Source organism: Sinohyriopsis cumingii, chromosome 6, assembly GCF_028554795.1.
Source record: "Sinohyriopsis cumingii isolate HCF-2022 chromosome 6, ASM2855479v2, whole genome shotgun sequence".
Classification (NCBI taxonomy): domain Eukaryota; kingdom Metazoa; phylum Mollusca; class Bivalvia; order Unionida; family Unionidae; genus Sinohyriopsis; species Sinohyriopsis cumingii.
In genome coordinates, this window is record NC_142966.1 from 126,762,542 (window position 1) to 126,784,306 (window position 21,765).

The following is a 21,765-nucleotide window of genomic DNA, read 5'->3' on the forward strand; positions in this document are numbered from 1 at the left end:
GTCATATTGGCTTTTGTTTTTCCACCAAAATAGTACAAACAAGTACCTAGTTAATATAAAAAGGTGATGATCTGATCTTAAAACCAGTGTGGCTGCCCACAGTTCCTAATTTGACAATCTTGTTGCTTAAGAATATCTGGGATGGTTTAGACACCCTGCATTTATAAAGAAGAAATGGTCTTGTCTTAAATTCCTGAAAATTCTTTACAGACAGTAGAGTGTCATTCCCTTTGAGGGACTTTTATTCTTGGCTAGATGGATTAAGAGAACTTACATAGTTTAAAAAACTGACAAAAATGTAACAAAAATTTTATTGTCGTAGTCATGCAAACGTACAAGAAAGGGTTGAAGTAATATTTTACTTTACCAAACTATCTTATAATTTGTTTGATACAGTACATGTAACCTGTTAAACATTTTTTATCTTGCAGAGTCATCATGCAGATCTTTGTGAAGACTCGGATAGGGAAGACGATCACCCTGCAAGTTTTGCCATCTGATACTATTAAGAACGTGAAGGCCAAGATCCAGGATAAGGAAGACATCCCACCTGACCAGCAGCGTCTGATCTTTGCTGGAAAGGAGCTGGAGGATGGCAGAACACTTGCTGATTACAAGATACAGAAACAATCCACTCTCGATCTGGAAATATGTGGTATGCAGCTCTTTGTGAAGACTCCGACAGGGAAGACGATAACCCTGGAAGTGGATCCATCTGACACCATTGAGAATGTAAAGACAATGATCCATGACAAGGAAGGCATTCTACCTTACAAGCAGCGTCTGATATTTGCTGACAAGCTGCTGAATGATCGCAAAACCCTTTCTGACTATAACATTTCAAAACAGTCCACCATCAATGTGATGCTCCGTTTGAGATGTCCTATGCAGATGGTTGTGAAAACTGACACAGGGAAGACTGTCACCTTACAAGTAGAGCCATCTGATACCATTGAGTATGTAAAGTCCAGGATCCATGACAGGGTAGGCATCCTACCTTACAAGCAGCGTCTGATCTTTGCTGGCAATCTGCTGCATGATGGCAGAACACTTCTAGACTATAACATTCCAAAACAGTCTACCATCCAGATGGTGGTCTGTCAGAGATGTGCTATGCACATCCTTGTGAAAACACAGACAGGGAAGACTGTCACCCTACAAGTTGAGCCATCTGATACTATCATTAGTGTAAAAGCCAAGATCGAGGACAAGAAAGGCTTCCCACGTGAGCATCAACGTCTAATTTTCGCTGGCAAGCTGCTCCAAGATGATAAAACCCTCGGCGAATACAACATCCAGACAGACTACACTCTCCATCTGATACTCCGCCAAGGAGGTTTTATTCACATCTTTGTTAATATTTGGACAAGGAACACCATCACCATGGAAGTGCGGCCAGATGACACCATTGAGAATCTGAAGATCAAGATCCATGACAAAGAAGGCATTCCACCTGACCAGCAGCGTCTGATCTTTGCTGGCAAGCAACTGGAAGATGGCAAAACCATGTCTGATTGTAAAATAGAGGAAAAATCGATCCTTTTTCTGGTGCTGACAGGTGAAAATTGAAGGATCTTTACCCTAAGTAATCACAGTCCAGTTGTTGACTTCGTGGATATTATAGAACATTCTTTGTTTAAATAAGATTCTTTTAAAGAAAAAGAAGAAAAAACTTGACAGTGTTAAAAGTTGTGAATCTATCTCTGGAAAAACTGGAAACGTTATATGTTATGGAAGAATTTTAAAACAACGAGACAAAAGCATTGAAAAAAATTGCACAGATTTAGGTTTGATGAGAACATGTTGCCAAATAAAACCATTAATTTGGTTCTTTTCGCTGAGACTATTAACAACAGTTAGTTATTAGATGCGATGATGTTTTCAAATTGATGAATTTATATAAATCTAACTGGGATGTGGTAACTGAGTTAATGCTGAATAGTCTGAAAACATTAAAGGGTTAAAAATAAATGTTGCACTTTAGTTTGTTCACCCAATACACGATTTAACCAATCACGATAACAAGAGTAAATCAAGTGCGCACAGCGGATTTTTTCGGAAGGGGGGTCAAACATAGTTCTCAGCTATTAAGTTTTGTGAATGTAAGCCAAAACATATTTAGAGTTGACATTTTGGCTGCAAGTATCCACCTTGCCCCTATTAGCCGGCGCCCATGGACCAAATGGGTCCATGATTTTACCGTACATCTTAGCGTGTGTTGTGGAAAAACTCTACATTGTTGACGAATAAAATACTTGTCTTTAATCAGGGTCTTGCATCATGTGTAGAAGTCCTATGGTAATCGACATTTCTGTCTACAGTGGAGATCTGAAATCAGCGTGCGAAATTGTACCGGTCCGACGCCAACCAATTTCATGACCGAATGGTGCAAAATGTGAGTAGCCAGTCCTTCTGGCCAGTTGAATTTTTTAGGCATATCGAATAAATTGAATCTACAAATTTTATATTTCTTATTTTATCAAAAGACATGTCAAAACCTGGGTGAATTTTATTTATTATGACCACTTGTGAGTTTGTGTAATTTTAGACGATTGCTCGCGTTTAATCTGCTTTTGCTACATTAATTGTTACTCGTCTGAGTTTATGCGTTATAGATGACACATGCTACTTCCAATTCCCAACGTCATCATGCGGAGGAGTCTGGTTCCTTACTTTGTATGCTCCCTGCGTTCCACTCCGCTATACGACGGCAGGTGAACGCTGATGCCATATTGTCACGTGATAAAAACAAATGGCCTCATATGGAGCGCTCTATATAATCTAACTGAGGCACATTTATTCCTTTAATATTCTGTTTGTTAGTGACACAATGTGAATTTTACTAACACTTTCCATTTGAACTATAGCAGTCGTTATTTTCTGTTCAAGCTTAACCACCAACTCGGTCATTATACTTACTTGTACAAATATTTGTCCAGTAGGCGAAAATAAAGAAAAAGGGTACACAACGATATTTTCTTACACATTGTACACAGCGTCATCTACAAAATCCCTTCTCCAGTTGATTCCTTGAGATATATTACATCGAAATTGATATGAAGTCCACTCTGTTACCAGGGGGTGAAGGTAACGATTGTTTTACAAATATTGCACACTTCAAACCATGTCGTCTAAAATATTCTCGTTGAAATAAGTTCCTTGATCAATTTTGCTGACATCTCTTTGTACATAACACCCCAGACCTTGCCAAATATTAGGATCGAAATAGCAACCCTCTTCCAGGAGGAGGTGAATGTGACGATACTTGGTCCAATACACACAACGATATTTCGCTAATATTGCACATTGTACGCAGCGTCATCTCAAGAATCCAGTCTCCAATCGATTCTTTGATAAATATTACATCGAAATTAATCTGAGGTGATGTACGATTGCCTAAATATAGCCAAAGATTAAGACAAAAATATCCCACTTCTGTTACGAGGGAGTGAGGGTAACGATTGTTTTGCAAGTATTGAACACTTGCACACTTGACACCGCGTCATCTAAAATATTCTATTTTGCAATAAATTCTTTGATCAATTTTACATTGAAATTGATATCTCATTTTACGTGACGCCTCAGACTTGGAAAATATTAAGCTTGGAAGAGCAAATCTATTCCACGAGGGGGTGCATGTGGAAGAGCAACCCTATTCCACGAGGGGGTGAATGTGACGATATTTGGTCCAATATTGTACATTTTGACTGCATCGTGTAATTTGTTAAAGATTCCATTTGCAATCAATTCATTGATACCATTTACATCAGAATTGATTGAAGGCCAAATTACTATCACTTCGATGAAGGCAGGTGCTTGGGGAAAGGGGCACGGAGTGTGTTGTCTGTGTAAATTATTAATGATTAAATAAAACTACATGTACAGGCCACAATTAGTGAGCGAATCTTTATGGTATTAAAGTTAAGTAAATTAAATATCCACTTTTATAAAGGAGACTTGTTATATTATTGTATGTATACTTATTTTAAATTAATTAATTATGTAACTAATTAATTAATTAAACAATAATATTAAAACCAAGGAAAGGAACTATTCGAAAGGAATATGATGCTGTTAAACGACAGTTCGGTTTCAGGATTCGCTTGGAATATGGTAACTGGACGCATGCCAAGACCATGACAATATAATCCGAGTTTCCTCTGACACTTCCCACTAGGGAGCGACTAAACACCACAAGACACTCCACGACTACCAAAAATTTCCTTACGAAACCCCCAAGATTGTCCGAAACGAACCCCAAGACTTATCAAGATTACCACAAAACATCAACATATTGTCCCAGAAATATTATTACCTGTCCAGTATATATATAAATAAAAGCTAAGCAAAAAAGACCGTGGTCAGGATAATAGATCTCAATCGCCAAAGAAAAGACCCCAAGGCTATCAGAAGACTACCCCAAAACACTTAAAGTCTGTCTCTAACACTTTCACTTACCCCGGATACAATTAAATAAAATGAAACAAACCAAAAGAAGACAGTGGTCATCAAATTTTGCAATGTATAATTATTAAGTAGCATCAATAGAGGTTTTTAATCGCCCAAGACTGCCCGGAAACACCACAAAACACTCTCACCTACCCAGAATACATGTATACAAATAAATAAATTAAAAAAAGAAAAGACAATGATATGTATAATTCTGAACTATATTTAACAGTAACTTCAGTAGAGGTTTTACCTTGTCGGTAACACATGTGTACAATTCTCTCTCTCTCTCTCTCTCTCTCTCTGTGATGGTAGATACTTTTAAATAAACCACGTTTGTCTGACAAAGAGCCGCATACGTAATAAAAATCGGAATCATATCACTATATTGATAACTGAGAAAAAGAATTCTAAATAGCGATACGCTGAATATAGCGGCTAGGGCGTTATATTTATATTCTTTATTGTATTTACAAAAACCTTCTAGAGCCTGCAATAACAAAGACTAGTAAGATAAATAGACAAATACAGATGATGAGCTTTACTTCTGACAGAAAAAAAACACACTATGAGTTTAAATTTCATTATCGTCCATTTTGTAATGTTATCCAATTAACCAAGAACAGACAACCGAAAATTGCCCCATCTTTGACAACATTAATCAGTATCAAAAGTATGAGTTGTTTCTTCTCCTCACGCACGGGAGTTTAATCCAATTAATGCATTAACGGAAACTAAAAAGGATGCTGTCGATAAACAAAATGGACGGCACCGCTCCAGTGGCCTAGTGATTAGAGCGACCTCCTCGGATACAAAGACTTACAAAAATGGTACTAAAAGATGCCATGCTTGGCGCTCACCGTTAAGAGGTTAGTGTTAGGACTGGTCGGCCTGGTGTCAGGATAATGTGACTGGGTGGGACATCATGCTACATGTCTGTGTCATGATGCGCAAGTGCTAGACATCACTATAATCATGTTGATTAATGAGCCGCAAAATTAATTAATTAGCATATAAAATATTGCTTGCTCGGTAATGTACATATTATTGGCTGGTACATTATAAACAAGTCTTTAACTGATGCTTGTGTTTATTACGTGATTTTTATTGCAGTTCATATCTACTAGTCGGTCATGTTCTATGATCTATATCAGTTCAGTCTATATTTAGAAACCACTGAAAAAGTGCACAATCCGCAACAAAAAGAGCAGCATTTTGGCCCTGCGGTTCGTGTCGTTTAAACTGTACATTTGACTACATACCTTGCCACTCTTGCAAACAGTGGAATCATTCCAAGTGTGATCAGTTATATGCAGAACAAATGAATATATTTTATCAACATAATAAAGTTCCATATGTATGCACAGTGGCGTCACTCGGGATGGTGTCACCCAGTGCGGTAGCTCATGGTGTCACCCCATGGTTCTCCTTCCGTAACAGACTATACAGAATCCTTAGTAATGTCATTTTGGTGTCACCCCCTCTGATGGTGTCACCCGGTGCAGTCCGCACCCCCCGCATCCCCCTAGCGACGCCACTGCTGTGCCTGCTAGTCATGTATTTAACTATGATCGGTTATCCGCTTATGAAATCCGACTAGACCGAGCAGTGTGTGCTCTGTAAAATGTGCAATTTTTCACCCCTCTGAGATGGTGTCACCCGGTGCGGTCCGCACCCCCCTAGCGACGCCACTGTGTATGCAACAGCTACTTCACGTTAGAGGTGGGAACTTCATCTAACAACTGTACTCAAGGATTATTCCGCTTAGTACAGGCGTTCCTTTACGGTGTAAACAGTCTCTGCCTCGCAGCAACAAGAGAGAGAGAGAGAGAGAGAGAGTTGTGTGTGTGTGTGTGTGTGTGTGTGTGTGTGTTCCGTATACTTTCAGTTTCATGCAAAACAGGTCATTCCGTCCGATATTGTGGAAATAAGTCGAAAATCACAAGAAATTATAAAGAAATGCGGTCTGTCTTCGTTCGGTGTACCTTGACTGTCTATTGGCGATGGCAACGGCCTTTTCAATTCTGTTTCAATTGAGCTAACAGGAAGTGAAAATTTGGCGTCCGGATTGAGGTTGCGCATATCTGAAACTTACAAGTGACGATCTGACTTAGACGAGTTAATGGCCTACTCTCCCTCCTATGAGGAATCATGCTTCACAGATGGTGAGTGTTCATCAATATGGACTATAACGGCCACGACTGCTGTAGTACGTTTAACAATTCGGACTAGAATAAATAGTCGGTTACACAACACTCATGAAGTGTTGACTAAATTGTTTTGTGCAGAAGAAATCCAAAACAACGCACAGTTTACCATAGCATGGAGCAGAATGGATCCATTGCGTGTTACCATTAGGACTGCTAATCATTTTGCCTGGTTCTAAAGAAGAGTGATGATCATACAAACAAGGAGCAACTGTAACCTCCCAAAATGAGTGCACCCTGTTGTAGGCAATAAACGAAAATTTTATTTCGTAATAACTGACAACATGGAAAAGGAACTGAAAATTACCAGAGCCGAAAATTCAGCATTATCAAGGACATTATCAGAGTCAATAAACAGTTTCGACACGGACAAAGAATAGAGTGTTAATCCCCAAACTGTTGCCACTGATCAATGCATACTACAGAGCGATCAATCACTGATGATTCCTCTGACATGTCAGCTGAAATGAATTGTGACTCCACTGATGAGAACGTTGAAAATGGTGCAAAAACAGTCAATTTCTTGCTTCTATGAATGGGATACAATTAATATGAAATCAGAGGCAGTCTGGTCATGAAGCATACAAACTGATTATTTAAAAAGAACACGTACACATTCGTGTGCCACCTGGTAAAAAGTATAATTGTTTTCTGTTAGTGCATAACTCGAGGATTGGAATAAGGGATACTGCAAAAGGGAACACGGTTAGGTCAATAATAGTAGTTACAAATGGACACTTGGTTAATTCTATGAACAAAAATCATAAGTACTGCAGTAAAAAAGACGTAAAAGGTCGGGTATATTTTGAATCTCTCGAACCACAACCAGCCGAGGAGAGCATTGTTGTCTTAAGTAGGTATTACGCGACGCTGTTTGTATTTTGGCGACACTGCACATTGTTTAATGAGGCAATGTTGATGATCGGTCATTGTAGTCTGTGACCCAATTGTTTATATTGCAGCATCTCAAAACAATGATGGGTAACCACTAAAAATAAATTCATCGTGAGTTCATCTTCGACGGTACTTTTGAATAAGGTATGATTTATTATCATTTGGTCACAATGGAAATTTCGCACTGAGGAACATTATGGTTAGAATATAAAGTAAAATTAATGGTGACCAGATCCAGACGAGGCCATTTATTTTGATCACGTGAAAATATGGCGTTGCCGTTCACCTATGCATAGGAGACACAGTACTAATGTCATGGAAAAACGGGAACCAGTCTGGAATTGGGTAAACTAGATTAAATGTTGTTTTGGCTGGACAGGATTAGTTGATAATGGAAAATAGATTATTGTAAAAAGAACCTTTTGAGAGTTATCCTAGTTGTAAGTGAAAATTGAAGACATTGTTTAGTTAATGAAATTTCATTCCTTTAACAGTCTTGAATTTGGAACACTCATTACTGAAATTAGCACCCTGAGTCTTTGGTGCGGAATTGAAAAGCACATTTTACAAACACATGTAGGTCCCGAAAATGCCACGCGTTACATTCTTTTCTCTATTGAGAAGCTGTCATCTATGATGAATCTATACTGAAAAATATAGGATTGATCATAAACACTCCATCATTTAAAGTTATTGACGTTTAATATGACTGCGTTTACATAGTTTAGTATGGAAGCTGAATTAGCGGAGTGCAACGCAGGAAGCATACAAAGCAGAGAACCAAACTAGTAATCTTCGCCGAATGAGGACGTACTTTCAAACTTAGAAGTTGTTTCTTTTTGGGTTTGGGGACTTTTTTTTGCCTGACCGATTATTATGAGATTACGAACTACAGGTTTCAGGAGATAGTTTCGTAGATTGACCCCTGAGATTTCTTATCTTAAGGTTGTGTTGTGACTTTTTGATCTATTGTTGTGTAATAATTAAAGATACGGAGATATTTGAGAATTTTGTCTTCCGCCTTGTGTTGTTCCTGAAATTGATATGCGTTATGTACACCTCATTTAGTCATTGCACAGTATGTTGCCATTGAAATATCAGTAGTCGGCTAGGAAGCAGCTAGCCACTTATATCAGTAGACGTGTTGGTTCAAAGCACGTAGAATATCTCAAAATCTGCCTGGATGACAACTATTTTGAATTGCATCAAGCTTTTAAATACACAATGCTTTTAAAACCTATCACCCAGGAAAAGAGATTGTGTTTGCATTGTTAGCATCGTGTTTTCTCAAAAATACACCTCGGACATGAAAAATGCATATATAAATTACTGGGTGTTGTGTATCAACATTTTATAGTACGAATTTCCACCGACTTGTCAGGTCAAGAGAATAATAGTCTTATATTTTGCTTTATTAAACTATGGTCGTTTTTGACCTCACTAGTGTTTTTTATATTTTGTTATGAATGTTTATGTTAGGCAGGTGTACGCAACTTTAAATTTGTGCATAAAACTCTCCATTGACGCTACAAGCAACATTTACTTCCGAATTTGAAGAGGTTTTCAACGTGCATAAGCTCCGAAAATGAAGATTTGACATGGAAGTACCCCAGTAAGCATTAGCCCGGTACCCTTGTGTGCGAAGCATCATGGGAAGGATTAACACATGGCTGCAATAAGCATAAGCAAATTTGCGTTTTACACAAAAACATATAAACATTTTTTTTGGTGTTTAGTTTAAAATTATTTCCAAGAAGAGATCTATTAGAATGACTTAAATAAGTCACGAAAGGCGTTTTATATTCAGGTTGGTTTGTCTCATAATTCACGTGAGAACAAGTTAGCATCAGAACATTCCAAGTACGTGTGAGAGGAAGCCAATGCATACGCTTCATCTGTTGAAAGATGTTACGTTCATACTTTCACTTTAATCTGGCAAGAGTGTTTTTCTTTTCTTCTCCTTTTGCTATGACCTTCAGGTGGTCAAAATAGTTTTCGGCAGCCGACAATACGATTCTTCGTGTTAAGCCAGTATAACCTAGAATATTGATCCCAGCATAACCAAAATGTAATCACTACTTCAAATGAAGATTTCGTGTGTATAACCATATTTGTCTAAATATTAATTTATACGCATCAATAGTCCTTAAATATAACAATGCATTTTGAAAAAGGTATGTTCTGCTCTATTACGCTGTAAATTTGACTTGATTTTATAAAAATACAAGTGCAAATGCAATAGAAAAAGACCTAAACGCAGATTAATAAGCTTATATATCGCATGATCAACATTTACAAACTGTTCTTATGTTAATTGCTATGCTAATTGAACTAATAGTAGCGTGTATCCATTCCGTTACTTGTGATTACGTTAGTTCTTCCTTAGAATATACTGGAAATTTTATATCAACAGTAAATAATAATAATAATAATAATAATAATAATAATAATAGCAATAATAATAATAATAATAATAACAATAATAATAATAATAATGAGGACTTTGTATAGCGCCTAATCTTTAGAAGCTCTAAGCGCTTTACAACATTAGACAACACCTATAAGATAAAAAAAAAACATATAATGATATGATTACAAAAACAAACACCATGAAATTAGAAAACATATTTTAAAAAACATGCTGAAAATATTTAAGTTGGAAACATTATTAGGTCTTTAAGTTTGTTCTTGCAGTCGAAATAAGTGAGTTTTGAGAGCCCTCTTGAATGTGATCACTGTGTCTTTGTGTCTAAGATCAGTGGGCAATTCATTCCACGTTGCTGAGCCCTGGTATGCAAAAGAACGCTGTCCATATGACTTTGTTTTTATACTTGGAATAATGAGTATACGATTGTCAGAAGAGGAGCGTAAGTATCTTGCTGGTGTGTACACATGGGTGAGGTCGGATAGGTATGTTGGACTAGAGTCCGACAGTGAAACGTAGCACAGAGAACAAATTTTGTGTTTGATTCTGGATCAAATGGATAGCCATTGTAGGGTACAAAGCAGCGGGGAGGTGTGCTCTGATCGTGGTACTCTAAGTATGATCCAAGCAGCTGTGTTTTGAACTTTTTGAAGTTTCTGGAGCAGATATTGAGATGAACCAGACAGAACTGCGTTACAATAGTCCAGTTTTGAAAGTACTAATGAACACACAAGTGTTTTAGTGACATCAACTAAAATATATTTGCGAATTGAGCTGATGCGTCTCAGCTCAAGATATGCCGCGTTTCATATGTTCATGACATGTTGGTGCAATGTGAGAATACTGTCCAGAGTAACACCTAGGTTTCGTACTGATTGTGTGAATTTAATGTTGGTGTTGCTGACATTTTATTGTTTGGTGCAATGTGAGAGTACTGTTCAGAGTAACACCTAGGTTTCGTACTGATTGTGTGAATTTAATGTTGGTGTTGCTGATATTTATTGTATGAGATAAAGGATGTGAATGAGAAAGTCTTTGTGTTGTGATCAGAATGGCCTCAGTTTTATCATCATTCATCTGTAGCTTGTTACATGTCATCCATGATTTCACATTAGAAATGCACCTATCTACACCTTGGATGGTAGCATCAACTTCAGTTGGGTGGCTATATTTGTATATTTGGGTGTCATCAGCGTACAATTGGTGAGACACTGGATGACAATTGAGAGCGACTGAGTGTACAAAATGAAGAGAACAGGTCCAAGAACAGACCCCTGTGAAACACCACAACATAGATCAACCGGGCTGGAGTGTATTCCATTTGCAGATACAATTTGTGTCCTGTTGATCAAGTAGGACTTGAACCACAGTAAGGCTGTATCATGAATGCCAAATACATGCTGAAGTAATATATCATGGTCTATTGTGTCAAATGCTGCAGACAAATCAAGGAGGGTGAGGACTGTACTCTTTCCGCTATCCAACGCAGGGAGAATCTCATTAACTACTTTTAGAAGAGTAGTTTCAGTACTGTGGCAAGGGCGATATGCAGATTGCACATTGCTAAAAAGACTGTTCGAATTTAGATGAGATACAAGCTGGGATAGAACAACATTTTCTAAGACTTTTTATATGAATGGGGGATTAGAAACTGGGCGGTAGTTCTTTAAATCGTTATGGTCTAGTGTTGGTTTCTTCAGCAGAGGCTTTACAATGGCAGTTTTGAAAAATGATGGGAATTTCCCAGATGAGAGAGAGAGAGAGAGGTATTAAGAACATCAGTTAGTGAAGGCAATACTGGATCTAAGCACTCAAGCATTAGTGATGTTGGAATTGGATCAAGTTCACATGACTTTGGTGCACTCTTCATCAGGATTGTACGTACGAAATCCATAGAAACATGTTCAAATGCTGCTAATGGTTGCCACTCAAATTCTGTATCCCAACTGTATGGTGACGACGAGTCAATTGAAATTGTGGTGTCAAGCTTATCTCTAATGGTTTGTACTTTGTCACGGAAGAAATTTGCAAAGATGTCCGGTTGGTCGACTGGAGAGAAGGTAGTTGGAAGTGGTGTAGATTTATTCCTTGACATTAGCTTGTTAGTAATCTCGAAGAGCTCTTTGCAGCTGGAACTTTCCATGATCTTAGTAGCATAGTGGGCTGATTTCGCTGCATGGACTATATTTGTGACATTCTTCTTAGCGGCTTCATAGATTTGCTTATGAATAGTGAGTTTGGTGGAAAGCCAAATCCTCTCAGCTTTACGGCGGTCTCTTTTAGCAGTGCGAAACTGGTCCCTAACACTGCTATACCGTGGAGAACACCTTTGAATTGATACTCTGCACTTGGTAGCTGGGGCATGTATGTCAAGCAATGAACGCAGGCAGTAATCGAGTTGTTCTGCGGTAGGAGGTAAGCAAGTTGTTAGGTTAGCTTCGATGTCGTGCATTAGTTTGGTACTATTTATCATACGGAGGTTTCTCTTAGTAGCAGATAAAGGTGGAGGTTTAGGGACTGATACGTCAAGATGGCATATAATGCAGAGGTGATCTGATGCAAGGTTATGGGATACCAGGGAGGACCGTAGAATGTTATCATCAGGTCTATGAAGAACCCAGTCTAAAATGTGACCATGTTTATGGGTGGGTTGGTTAACTGACTGTTTGAGGTTGAAAACATTAACGGAATCTATGAGTTTTGACGTATTTGAGTTTCCGGGACAGTCAAAATGAAAGTTGAAATCTCCAAGAATAATCAGGTTGCCACCTATCGAATTTCCATAGTCCACGAGATTCGGAAACTGCTCCAAAAAGAGAGAGTCAGCCAGCTTGTTTTTTCTACTAGGACGAGGGCGGTATAGGCAGAAAAAATGGACTGACCTTTGCTCCACTGTGAGTGTGTGGTCGAAATTGAATATTGTGGTGTGGTTAAGACGTTTTATCATGGAGTTCTTTGTGATTACAGCAATTCCACCTCCGCGATAATTACGGGGAACGACTTGATGGAGTAACCAGTGGGTGTTAGATCCGCACACTTGGGCTCATCGCCTGATGCTTTTAGCCATGTTTCTGTCAGGAAAAATACGTCAATATTCTGGTCGTTGATAAAATAAACTATTTATGTTGCGCTTTTCTGGTGGTCCTACTGACTGGGCATTGAATAATGCAATGCGCTGAGGTGTTTCTTGGATAGTTGACACGAAGATTGACGAATTAATAGGGATTTGAATTATGTTATCTAAATTAACGGTCGAATTTTTTTAAAATTGTTGAGCCGAAATAAAGGAGATAACTGGAATTATTCTTTCTGTTCTACGCCGGCCAGCTTTGAAACAACGTTTCTTTTTTCGCTTCTGTTTACATTTAGGTAATGATGAATGTAGTCCCAGTACGTTTAGTCTAGAGCACAATGTAGTGTGGAGAGCCAAGGAGTGATCATTTATAGCAATTAATGAGGGTCCATTGTAGCATAAACGGGTTGAATGGCGAGTATCACGTGATGGCGGTTTGTTCAAAAACAGTGGAGCAAGACAGCTGAGAAAAGTCTAATAGTTCTCATTTCTACAACAAGGAGATGAGGATACACATACGAATTTAACAGCCAATACATAATGAACACAAAAACGAAGATGAAAACAGGCAACAAGCACAAATATCATGAAAACGGCACTAAAATACGGAACAGCTGCTTCAAGCCGGCTAAGCGATAGCGGCCATCTTGTTTATGATTCCAGTACTGTTAGTTTAAAAACGTCTCTGTCCGCTGTGACAAAGAGACATCAGAAAAATGATCAACCCATAGACAATCAAACAATTTTCAATATTTACCTATTTATTCATTTAATTTTGTAACAACAGTAATTAGTTTTCAGCAGTTCAAGTATTTGCCATGTATTTGCTGCGTTGCCCCGTCTATTTCTTTTTCCTACATTTACTGTAATTAAATATTTTCAGAAATTTACACGAGGACATTTTCATAAGAAAGAGAAATCGTAGAAGTAACAATTAAAGTTGTAGACAATTTAACTTCCATCAGTAAAAATATTTAATTACACACACACACACACACACATATACATACATACATACATACACATATATATATATATATATATATATATATATATATATATATATATATATATATATATATGTATATGTATATGTATGTATATGTATATGTATGTATATATATATATATATATATATATATATATATATATATATATATATATATATATATATATATATATATATATATATATAACAGACAAAACAAATATTTATTCTGAAATATTAAATACATATTTATAAACATTTTGTATTCACGGTAAACATTTTCCTGTTTTGTTATCATATAACATTTCTGTACTGTTTATGCACGTAGTTGCATGTCTTATATTCTTTCTCGCAACACTTATGGTAATTAAATATTTTAGAACGTTACAAAAGGACATTTCACGGTCGGTTGGAGAAAGTGAAAGAAGTAGATTCCATGTGTAAAATATTTAACTATTTAAAAAAAAAGAATGATCAACACAGGGACAAGAAAACATGTCGAGTTCTTATATGTTTCTTTATATACATGTTATATCACAAGTAAAATATTTTCTAGCATTGTACGTATAATGTCTCTTTCCACACTTCTCTCTTCCCAGTACTTTCGATATGTACATATAAAATTTATACTCACGATGAACTTTCTGCATCAGTTTTCATTGAGTTAAAATAATTTACAAATAAGGACTAGAAAATTCCATTGGTTCACTATATATAATTAAAGTAAAGAACAATGAACACATAGACAAAGAAAACATTTCTAATTATTATCTGTTTATTTTGATAAATTTGTATCAACAGTAAAAAGCTCACTGGCATCAATGTCGATTTAAATGTCTATGTACCGTCTTTGCCCGGTCTTTGTGTGTGTTTGCGTTATTTTTTAATACTGGTTAAAACGTACCCCGGCATAAACGTACCCGTCAAAATGTACCCATAAGTCAGACAGTTACACTACCAATATTTGAACTTATTTCTGTGATTTATTACAAAACAGTTGTAATGTTTTGCAGTTCACCGACCAAATTAATTGAAATAAAATTATACTATCACAGGCATGAAGTAATTTGGACCTATTAGACGTTGATTAAAGCAGCTTATCAGCTTGAATCATCAGTGACAATTTTCATCACCGTATCGTTTGGCAAAATGCTATCGATTTTAAGGCTAGTATAAATTATTTAGCTGCATTAAAATCTATCTAGTCCTACAAACCTTTACAGTAATCAGATCATCTGAAATGAACATTATGGTTACACACATGCATTCCACCCATGTTACTTTTGACGACCCTTGAGTCTCAGCAGCGATTACATTGTCACTATAATAACTTTCATTGTATTCAGTGCTATGATCTTACTGGGGATACTAATTGTCATAAAAAAATCACTGGCCGACACAATTACTGCATTATGTGTTCATGCATCTATATCAGTAGTTTCGGCACTTTTTTAATCATGGGCAATTGATTGTCACGGTCGCGTATACATGATATTGGCATTTTCAAAACTTCCGCACGTGCTTTTGATCTTGGCGGGAAAGCTAATTAACCTAACAAAATCCGCACGCCGACAATCGTCGAAGCCTTGCAAGAATATAATCTGATAACAGCGACATCGGCAAATCTAATTCACACATAATTGTGACGTATATTTGATTTAATTTATATTTGATTTAATTTGTGATTGATTTGATTTGATTGTTTGTGGGTTTTTGAGTCTTTTTATTTTCTTTACGTATCAATATAATGTAATTTTGTTTACTAGGAATTTGATATTTTCCAGACAATTCAGTTTGACCTGAATCTTTACATAAATACCTAATAACAGAAACACTTGTTTCTATTTTTGACTTAGTTCATGGCCTTGATGGAGGGTCAAGTAAACAACTTTTATTCTCGGAGTAAAATGATTGGTTCTTATCAAGGACATACAGGGGCTACTGATTTTATATGTAAACATGATCACGTGATCCTCTATTTCGCAATTAGGCATTTCAAAATTGCGAAATATTTAGTATTAATAGTGATGTTGAAGTTTTTTTTTCTTTTGTTGTGACCAGTATTTAATTTTTTGAGCTTTTGAGTTATTTGTTAATTTTTCTTTAGATTATTTGGACTCTAAAATATAAACTCGTTTCTCTGGAAATATTATTGTATTCATACAGAATTCTTGAAAAACGACATTTCTTATAACAATTTTATTTGGATTTCCAAAACCGGAGGATTAATTATTGTTTCTACAAGGAACCGTAGACTTCGGCACAGTACAGGTTACAGCATACTTCATCGCCTTCCATCTTGGATTCTTCCTCGGGATTCGAACTTAAAATCATTAGAACATTTCAATATAAGGACTTCGAAAATTTTATTCGTGGTTTATTCTTGGATTATTTTGGATTTGATTCTGGAAACCGTAAGTTCATATATTTTCATTTTTACAGACTTTTTCCAATTAAATAAATTATTTGTTATATTTTATAAATCTTGTTGTTTTCACTCTTTATTGTGTTACTGTTTATTCGAGCCTAAACACGTAACATAAGATACTATTTCCAAACTCTCTCTCTCTCTTTCTCTCTCTCTCTCTCTCCAGTTGGGCTTCTTTTTCATCCCCTACAATCGGATCTGATTTGCAAATTACATCTCTTAGAAAAAATATGTAGAGTTATTCCATATTAAATTATTTAAAAACCCTCAGTAGCAAACGTCACGTTATCGTTTCAAACTGTTCAAACAAAAGCAATCTAAAGTATTATATGCCTATTCACAATTTACTGGGAAAAGGTATCTACTGCTATGCGGATCTTTCGATGTATCATACTAGGTAAATGTCCCAACCTCGAAGTGTTGGGTCTTGCTTTAAATTGGGTAAGTTTTGATTTTTATATTTTCAGTGTACATTGAAAAGGCTCCCTTGAATTATACCCGCAACATACAGACTTTAAAAATTTACCAGTGAAAACCTTACGAGTGACGGGTAATAATATAATAAAACTAGTACTTACGGATTTCAGAAAAAAAATGAAGATGATCTGCACAAATCCAATAAATGTTAGTATTTGGGGCTTGCAGTCAAAACATAGTGGTGAAATGTACTCCATTTCCCGACGTACCCAAACCGAAACGTAACCAAGTCAAAGCGTACCCACGAACGCCGAAACCTACCCAAGTACAAACGTACTCATAAGTCAAAATGTCATCGTACTAATTAATATATAACTGATTTCTGCGATTTATTATAAAACAGTTATACTATAATATATTTTGCAGTTCACCCACCAAATTAAAAAAAACCACTTATATTATCAAAGGCATAAAGTACACGAAGATAACTTGGGCCAATTGGGCGAAGACCTAATGATCTATGCATCTGATCAGCTTGAACCATCGGTGATAATTTTCATCTACGTCATATTTGTTAAATATTAACGATTTTAATGAGTAATATAAAATAGTTAGCTGCATTAAATCCACCCAGCCAAAAAAAAACTTGTACAGTAATTAGATAATATAAAATGGGAAAATATGATTACACACCTGCAATCCACCGATAACATTCACTGCGTTTTCTACTGTCATCTTTAAGGTGATGCTAATTATCATAAAAAGCTCATTGGTCTATGTGAGATCATTTGGGTACATAAATGTAACATTGTTTTTGGTAGAGTGCAATGTTTCTCATGGTGTACACACAATTAGTAAGAGAGAAAAAAAATGTGATATCATTGTGAAGCATGCAAATTTACGCTTCCACGGATAACGCGAAGTTTATGATATTGTTCTCCTTATTATAGTAATGAATTTGACAAGATTTTGTCGATTTTGCTATAATTGGCGACAATTAACGTTTAAAACGTCATAAGAGATGGTGTGCGGTTATAAAATGGTTCAAGAAACGTTACCCCCTTTCTTTGTGAAATTTTGGACAAATACACAAATAACGGTATTCGCCATGTAGATAGATAGATATATAGATAGATATATATATATAGATAGAGGCATACAAAATTACAAAGGGAATTACACGAATGATCAATGCTAAAATGCTCAAATGAATCTTCATGTTAGTGAAGTAATGGCTATATATAAATCGATAATAATAATAATAATAATAATAATAATAATAATAGGAACATAATTAAGGGATAATATTATATGAATTCTACATGACCTTGTATACTTTAATGGGAAGCACAATTGAAATGTTAAGTTATCAAATGTTAAAATCCACGGATATCTAGTAAGCTGAAGCTTTCAAGCTTAGTTCAATTTCACACGTATTTGGTTATTTATTTGATTTTGTTTTGCTTTGAAATAATTACACGTGTTCTCTGTTATTTAGCAGTCTTTCGATTCGGAGAAATCTTAATAAATTAATTGTCAAGAATTATTTGACATTAATACTATATTTACCTCACTTGTTTACTGGGGATTTACTTTATCTTCGGAAATTTAAATTTGGTTGCTCAAGCACAACTAATTTAGTATAATGATCAGAAGGTAAACTTGGAGTTATATACAATGAATTAAAATTTATCATTAAGCCAAAAATAATCAATTAGAAAATTCATTCAATAGTTTTCATGGACGCACACATTGTTACTAATTGTCCCTGCTCTTACTCTCCTTTGTTACAATTGACATATATTCCACTTCTAATTTTTTGTCGTCAGGTATTGTACAATTTACGTTTGATTTCTATCTCAGTTTATTTTAATGCTGTTATATCTATTTATGTCAGTTAATGAAGCTACATTTATAATGTTTCTGTGCAAGCAAAATTTGACAAGGAAACACGATACACATATAACTAGTTGAGTTGATTTTTAAAAAAATAATGCGTTGTAAAACATAATCAGACATCAGCACACACAAGCATGTACAAGCAAGAAATGGACAATTGTGTAGCTTGTTTCCAAAGAGTAAGACCACGTGAACATGCGTTACAATGTAACGCTTGCCAAAAGTGGTAGTAGCTTCGTGCATGCGAGACAGGTCTGTACAATGATATTATTATTATTATTATTATTATTATTAGTAGTAGTAGTAGTAGTAGTAGTAGTAGTAATAGTAGTAGTAGTAGTAGTAGTAGTACTAGTATAAACCGCTCCGGTGGCTTCGTGGTTAGAGCCTCCGGCTTGGATGGGGAAGGTCGTGGGTTCGATCCCCGGCCGAGTCATACCAAAGACTTGCAAAAGATGGCACTCAGCATTAAGAGGTTATTATTAGGACTGGTCGGCCAGGTGTCAGGATAATGTGACTTGGTGGGACATCATGCTACGTGTCTGCGGCATGAAGACCCAGTGCTAGACATCACTATAAACTGTCACACTGAAGACATGACCGAAAAATTGTTAAAGCTACGTTTAAAATCCAAAATCACACCATATCACTTCTTTGTTTGTAATTAGGTATTCAAAGCGTTGAAGCGACATCTGTCTCCTCCCTCTGTCAAACAGGTTGTTGCAGACTTTGAAGCAGGCTTGTACAGTAGCAGTAGAAGTAGTGATTTTAGATGTTGTTGCTAGTCTCGGAATATTAATATAATGTATTTTTTGTAAAATTCTTCTCCAATTATTAGCCAACGAATTATATTGTGTATTTTTACCGATGAACTATTTTTCTTGATTTTAACCAGCTGTAGCCATTTTATACGTTCGTATACCATCTGTTCATGTTAGCTTTCGGTATTATTTCATGTTATCTTTAAATTAAAACATAGTTGCTAAAAATTATTTATTTATATTACTTCACACACGCACACGCTTCTTCTTCATCATCATCACATTATTTTATATTTATTTAGATATCTGGCTAGCTTTCTGGCTTGTGTGTCCAGGAGTGCCTATCCACGGTTGTGCATTTCACCTGGGGCAAGCCATGTGGCGAAAACTGCAGGAATTGGGGTTGAGAAAAACCTACATTCAAGAAACGAGTGTTCATTAGTTTCGCAGGAAGGTAATAATTAATACTGGCACCCTAATGAATTTGCTAATTTGTATTTTTAATGACATCTTTGTCATTGGTTTAGTAACTTTTTATTGTATTATCTCCCATGTTTAAGGCTTTCTTATTATTTATAAAACTTATAATGAGTTATCTTTTTAAAAAGTTGCTTTCATTATGTGTCTCTTTTTCAGGTGATGGCGTAACCGTTTTTGTCTGCAGAATATATAGCCACTGCCTTTGCCTGTCTTAAGGAACAGTCCACGAAGAGTCATATTTTATACAATTGGGTTGACTATGTGGAGTCAACCTGGATTACGAACAACACATTCTCATTTTAATCATGGTCTGTGTTCAGAAAATCTGTTCGAACCAACAACGATTTTCATGGGTTAGCATCGTAGGATCAAGGCAAAACGCCGGCAAAGCCAATCTTCCTTTCTATGTGCTAGTTAGCCTCTTATAGGACGAAGCCACGTCAGTTGTTATACAGATTCAACTGGTCTCAGAAAAAAGCTGAGAAGATACCAAAAGAAAAATAACATATCAAAAAATGCAGGCGAGAATATTCTCGGTGTGGGAAGAGTAGCAGAACGGCGTTATCTCCTCAAAATTACTGACAACTGACTGACAAAGAAAATTAATGGCATTATTATACAGTGAATTTTACATCTGAAAACAGAAATTGTAATTATGTTTTCTTCATGTATGTAATAAAACTCTGGAATGTACCATTCGGAATAATGTTGTTAGTCTTTTGTTCTTATAGAAACCTGTTTGAGCTAATCTTTCATCGTACTGAGACTTCTCCCTCAATCATTCATTGGATTGTAATTTTACTGTTCTGTTCTGGAAAATATATATGCCATATTACCTGACTGCTGTATTATAAACTTTTCAATACTGACAGAATCAAAGCATGCATAAAATCAGTTTTAAAATACAGAAGTAAATATATGTGAATTGCAGTGCCAAGTTAAACCATCCTCTCTCTCTCTCTCTCTCTCTCTGCGATTATTTACGTGCATTATATTAAAGAGGATAACAAAATAAAACAGATTATGCCAAACAATGAAAACAAATTTTCACTCGCCTTGAAAAAAATATTAATATTTATACTTAGTTGAAAACAGAGAATTTCAATAATGCCACTAACTTGTTAGTTTCTTGTGATAGGTGAAAGTGTCCAAAACTTTGCACAAGTATGCTAATGCGGCCTGCAGTGTACCCAAAAATGGATTGGCGGTCCGTATAGTATACCATGTTCAACACCTTTAAAAGCAGGCGACAAAAATTGAAATTAACACTAGTATTGGTCCTTGGAGAAGAGAAACGTAATCAAGCAGCACTGTTTTATCTGCCTTCAGACCCAATTATTAAAATATCGCAGAATTTCTAGTTGCTTTGAGAGGATAAACATTTATAAATTTTTTTCAGTCACGTTAGTCATTACTAAATAATACCAAGAAATATGACAATGTTTGATAATATGAACAGTAGATAAAAGAATTTTTAAGGTAGGAACAAGATTAGGCCTAGAGAGGGAGCGGTAAATATGACAATACTGTATATTTGACCTTGTAAAGTAATGGGTACGAAACGACCAGCACTTTGGGTACGAAACGACTAGCACCTTGGGTACGAAATAACAAGCACCTTAGGTACGAAACGAACAGCACATTGGGTAAGAAACGACCAGCACCTCGGGTAGGAAACGACCAGCACCGTGGGTACGAGACGACCAGTACCTCGGGTACGAAACGACTAGCACCTTGGGTACGA

General features: G+C 36.1%; 1 protein-coding gene across 2 annotated transcripts in view; it reads left to right on the plus strand.

Annotated features, from left to right (window-relative positions):
- The first annotated feature begins 438 nt into the window (after positions 1 to 438).
- Positions 439 to 21,765, plus strand: part of LOC149797912 (polyubiquitin-C-like) — a 31,707-nt gene continuing 10,380 nt past the window's right edge. Inside the window, exons 1-2 of one of the 2 annotated variants that reach the window (XM_089960495.1) lie at positions 439 to 960; positions 1,414 to 1,558. In XM_089960495.1, coding sequence (XP_089816621.1) covers positions 439 to 960; positions 1,414 to 1,558 — 667 coding nt within the window. The remainder of the gene's footprint in view (positions 961 to 1,413; positions 1,559 to 21,765) is intronic. The other variant, XM_089960496.1, reaches the window with a different exon arrangement.